This window comes from Podarcis liolepis (genome assembly GCF_965112155.1).
Source record: "Podarcis liolepis genome assembly, chromosome: 7".
In the NCBI taxonomy this organism is placed as follows: Eukaryota; Metazoa; Chordata; class Lepidosauria; order Squamata; family Lacertidae; genus Podarcis; species Podarcis liolepis.
Window position 1 is genome coordinate 24445324 of NC_139561.1, and position 5259 is coordinate 24450582.

At 45.3% G+C, this 5259-nt stretch overlaps 1 protein-coding gene across 1 annotated transcript; it reads right to left on the minus strand.

The window, feature by feature from the left end:
* Positions 1-949: 949 nt before the first annotated feature.
* Positions 950-3518, minus strand: LOC310711757 (transcription factor HES-5-like). Its single transcript, XM_083514006.1, has 3 exons — positions 3399-3518; positions 2057-2240; positions 950-1239 (listed from the first exon to the last, which is right to left on the minus strand). Exons 1-3 carry the CDS (start codon positions 3459-3461, stop codon positions 965-967), a joined length of 522 nt encoding a protein of 173 aa, XP_083370132.1. The 5' UTR covers positions 3462-3518; the 3' UTR covers positions 950-964.
* Between the last annotated feature and the right edge of the window lie 1741 nt (positions 3519-5259).

The window sequence follows — 5259 nt, forward strand, 5'->3', positions numbered from 1 at the left end:
TTCTTCTTCTTCTTCTTGTTGTTGTTGTTTTTGTTGTTGTGCAGCTTATTAATTATACTACTCCAGAGTTGAAAGGAAGGATTCATTCATTGTGGAAGAAAAAATGATTTCTTTATTAACATTTCCATCAAAGAAATTCAAATTGTATTCAACACCACATGGGGATGAATGCAACATCGCTTTATAAAAGCATTCCGATTCGTTCGTGTTCAACAAACTTACATACGCACATTACTTTCTCCTTATTAAAGATACATAAACATATGTTTCCTTCACAAAAGGCAGAAAACTCTCCCAAATGGGAGATGCATAAGACACAGAGAGTGAAACCTAACACAAGGCCCTTTAAGATGCTGTTGGAATGCCAACTCCCATCAGCCCCGGACAGCATAGCCAGTGGTATGGGAAACCTCTGAAATCTCCCCCCCACTCAAAGATTGGAGTGTGGTACACACTATCAGAACAGCAGGGGATTCTCAGTCAGTGGAGCTAGGTTCCTGGAAGGTTCACTCAGAAAATAAAGAAAGAAAGAAAGAAAGAAAAGGCTAAAGCACTTTGATACAAATTACAGGGTCGAAACAAAAGCACCCCTTCTCTCTGAAGGACAATATGAACAGAGAGTCAGGAAGTCTTTCAGTCTCCCAACAGATGCTGTTGGAAGTCCTCGGCAAGGCATCTCTATTGTCAGAAAGCTGAAACCACTTTCTTTCCTTTTCTAGACTGCCAAGGAAAAGACGCCTCCTCTCTGCCACAGGAGCCCATAAGAGCAGACAACTTCACGCTCCTTCATTGTGAAGGGAAATGACTTTGCAAGAACATTTCTTGCGACAACAAACAACCCAACTCTCTCCTCCTTGGAAATCAAATGCTTCCTACTTCTTAAAGAGGAATCGTAAAGATTCCTTTAGGTTTTATCTGAGCTTTTCTTTTTCTTTTTCTGTGTAGGTGGTCTATCCAGCTCCTCCTACCACGGTCTCCAGAGCACTGTGGCAGGTGCCGGGGGCTTCTTGCTGGCAGCTTGTTTCTTGGGTGGGGCACGAGGAGATGGTGGCAAGCAGCCCATGGCGGGAGTGCCTGGCTGCACCCTGTCGGCGATCACGTGGACTTTGCAGAAGTGCTTAATCAGCCGGGCTTGCGTTTCTCTCTTGGGCTCGCAGAAGGAGAGGAAATGCAGCGCTTCCTTCAAGCAACGCAGGTAGCCGGTGTTGAAATCAAGCTCTGGATTCTTCTGGCTCAGGGCTAGAGAGATGAAATAATATATTTTTAATTATTATATCAGATGCACAGATGTGAGCACAACTTAGGTTTGCGGTTATGGCACCTTCTTTGACTATTTCATACATTGAATGTGCATTGCCCCCCCCTCCAAAAGAAAATCCTGCTAGCTGCAGTTTGCCCCTCACCAAGCTATAATTCCCGGCACCCTTAACAAGCTGTGGTTCCCAGGATTCGCCGGGGCAAGCTCTCAGTATAGTGCAGTAGTTCAGATAGTTGGATTTAGGCCAGGGGTAGGGGTACCTGTGGCTTTCGAGGTGTCGTTGGACTACTTAAGATCCAGTTAGCATGGACAATGGTCAAGGATGATGGGAGTTGTAGTCCAACAACTTCTGGAAGACCACAGGTTCTCCAACCCTAGTCTAAATCCAACACTCTGCGCTACCACACCATCCAGAGGGACCTTCGGGCATATAACGCAGGAGAAGCATGCACCTGCCACAGGTCAACCAATCGTCCCTCCCTGAAGAATATATCTACATTTTCCCTGTGCCACATTTTTACACTTAAAAATGTGTTGTGCAAACTGGCCTCTGGACTTTGATCTGGGAAATCTAGCTAGGAAACAAATGAGCCCACAACCCACGGCAGGTTCTGGCTTTCCACAACTCTCACTTGCTCCTTGTATACAATTTTATTTTATTTTTGAAAGAAAATTTTGTCAAATGAATAAGATGCTACAGGTGCCATTCAAACCCCCTGCATACAAGTAACCTCAGGGACTTGTGGAATGTTTGCCTGACAAGGCTTGGGTACCTAAGGATGGAAATCCCACACTCACCAGGAGCCTGAATTTGATGCTGCTGCTGCTTCAAGTAACTGACAGCCACTTCCAAGATGTCTGCTTTCTCCAGCTTGGAGTTGGGCTGATGCCTCTGGAATTCTTTCTCCAGAAGGACCTTCAGCTGCTCAATGCTGCTGTTAATCCGATCGCGGCGCATTTTCTCCACCACTGGCTTCCTCAGCTGCAAAGGAGAAAGAATGAAAAAGGCCTTTAAGTTTCACAAAGTCAATAAATAAAACCTACGCAACAGCATTCAGGGGCTGCTGGCCATGCAGAATTTTCCAGTGCCTGTCATTTGATTTCAGAATAGCAGAATTTCCACCTTTGCATTAGGGGGGTAATTGATCTCCTAGGTCCAGTCTCTCTCCCCCCCCCCCCCCATTTCTAATCTAGCACATCTTAACTCACATTTGATGGTAATAGATAGATACCTAGCTTTATAGGCTAGATTTATCTAATCTATCTAAACTAGGGGTTCCCAAACTGGTAAATGGACCACTAATGGACCAAACTGGTGCATGGACCACTAATGGTCTCCAAGCATCATTTAGGTGATTCACTGCAGGTCCACATTAAATATTCCTAGTGATTTTAAATTTCATTGCTTCTTTTGTTTCTTATATTGTATTAAATAGCAGCACAGTCTGAATTCCACGGAATGCAAATTGTCATCCAATGCAACATAGGGAAATAAAAGAAGCATTAAAATTCATTTTTGATTTAGTACAGTGCATTACAGCTGCCACTACAGGCAGAAAACTTACTAAGCGGCCTGTTGAGACCCTCAGCAACTTGCAAGTGGTCCAGGAAGACAAAAAAGTTTGGCAACCACTGACCCATCCAGTTTAATATTCTGTTTAACTCCCCACCCACTGAACAGCTCAATTTAATACCCCATCCATCCCATTTAATAATCATTCATTGATCCACCCAGATAATCTATCCATTCATCCTTCAGTCTAATATTCTACCTACCCTTTTCTAAAATAACTGTATGTGTTCAACCCAAACTTCCCTCTATCTACAGCCTTCCTTTCTGCCAGTGTTACCTTCTGCCTGACACACACACACCGACATCAGTTCCCACATACAAGCCAGTCCTTTGATTGATCTGCACTTGATGATGGACAGCTGAACGTGTGAACCCCTTTTCATTGGGGGGGGGGTGTTGCGGAAGAAGCAGAAGCGGAACATTGAAGCAGTGCGAGGACATCCTAAATGTTCTAACTTGTGGCGTTGTATTTGCACACACAAGACACTGAGGGACAGCAGCATGTGGGGACCAGCTCTAGGGCAATGACACCTCTGCCAAGACTGGCCTGCTGAAACCCTTGCCTACCTTGTTCTTCTCTTTCGCCAGCACCCTCTCTTCCTCCACATGGACCATGCAGCTAGGAGCCATCCGTGACCCTGTCAGCCGAAGTCAAGCAGCTCTGGGTATTAGCTGTCTGACCCGAACGCAACCCTTCTGCTCCAAAGCTCTCCGCGGGCCTCTATTTATATCCGCCAGCAGCTCAGCAGCGATGTGAGTTTTGGGCTCCTTGGCATTTCCCACAGTCACGCAGCCAATCCCGGCACGCGGTCAGATAATAGAGGAGGCATCCCCTTAGTGCACGCTACATTGACCGTCAATGAGCCCCGAAGAGAATAGCCTTCTGCCTGTACCAACTGGTAGGGTACGCAAAGCCGCGCAGCAGGGCTGCCGGAGGATCTGGGAAAACCTCGCTGCCCCACCCCACCCCCCAGCTGCCTTGCCCAGGATCAATTGCATTCCAGAGTTTCAATCCCATGCCACGCACATCCATAGGTGGGGAAACAGTTTGCTGTTGAGTGTAAAAGTCTGAAGGGAAGAAGAAGAAGAAGCATATAGATCAGGAAGGTGGGAAAAGGAGAGTTAAAGTGGGCTTGGTTATTATTATTATTAATAATATTATTATTCATTTATTAATTGATTGAATTCGTATACTGCCCTTCATTTGTAGATCTCAAGTCAGTTCATAACATAAAATTGCAATATTAAAAAGGCAAATATTTATTCCTTGTGTTTATAGAAGTAAAGCAATAAACGGAGTTGGAACAAAAGCCATGATCACATAATTGTAGAGTTGGAAGGGACCCCGAGGGTCATCTAGTCCAACCCCAGGAATCGCGGCTAAGGGATTCCTGGCCGATGGCTGCCCAACCTCTGTTTAAAAACCACCAGTGGAGGAGTGTGTGCCACCATCCAAGGTAGTACGGATCAGGATACTTGGGCTGCCTATGCGCGACTTCTCCCACATGAATCCTGGAAACGGTAGCTTGCTATGAGTGCTGGGAACTGTAGCTCTGAAAGGCGGTGAACTACGGTTCCCATGATTCTTTGGCGGAAGCCATGGGCTTGTTATCTATGATGCGTGCACAGACTTTGGTGACTGAGCTGTGATAGTGGGGCTGATAATGCCAAGGTTGCAGGTTTGATCAATATAAAAAAATTCCTTCCAGTAGCACCTTAAAGACCAACTAAGTTAGTTCTTGGTATGAGCTTTCGTGTGCATGCACACTTCTTCAGATACACTGAAACAGAAGTTGCCAGATCCTTCTATATAGAAGTGTGCATGCACACGAAAGCTCATACCAAGAACTAACTTAGTTGGTCTTTAAGGTGCTACTGGAAGGATTTTTTTAATTTTGACTATGGCAGACCAACACGGCTACCTATCTGTAACAGGTTTGATCAATGTTTGGGACAGCTGCATTTTCCTGCCTTGCAGGGGGTCAGACTAAGATGGCCCTCAGGTGGTCTTCCAACTGTAGAATTCCATGATCTGATGATTCTATGAAATGCCGCTGTCCGTCCCCTGTCCCCAGTCAAGGTGCATAATATATATTCAAAACATAAGAAAGCTACCTTATACTGAGTCAGGCTATTGACTTTTGTGCGCAGAAGGTCCCGGATTCAATTCTCAGCATCTCCTTCAGATGTCTTCTAATGGTTGTATAGTTACTTATCTCCTTGGCTCAGGGGTTGCATATTTCCATACCCTCCAACATTTCTCTGATGAAAATAGGGGTGTCCTACCATACCCTCCAACATTCCTCTGATGAAGATAGGGGCATCTTAAGGAAAACATTTCAGGATCAAATCAGAAACCAGGACAGCTTCTGTCAATCTGGGACTTTGGCCATGAAACTCACTGGGTGACCTTTGGCCAGTCACTACT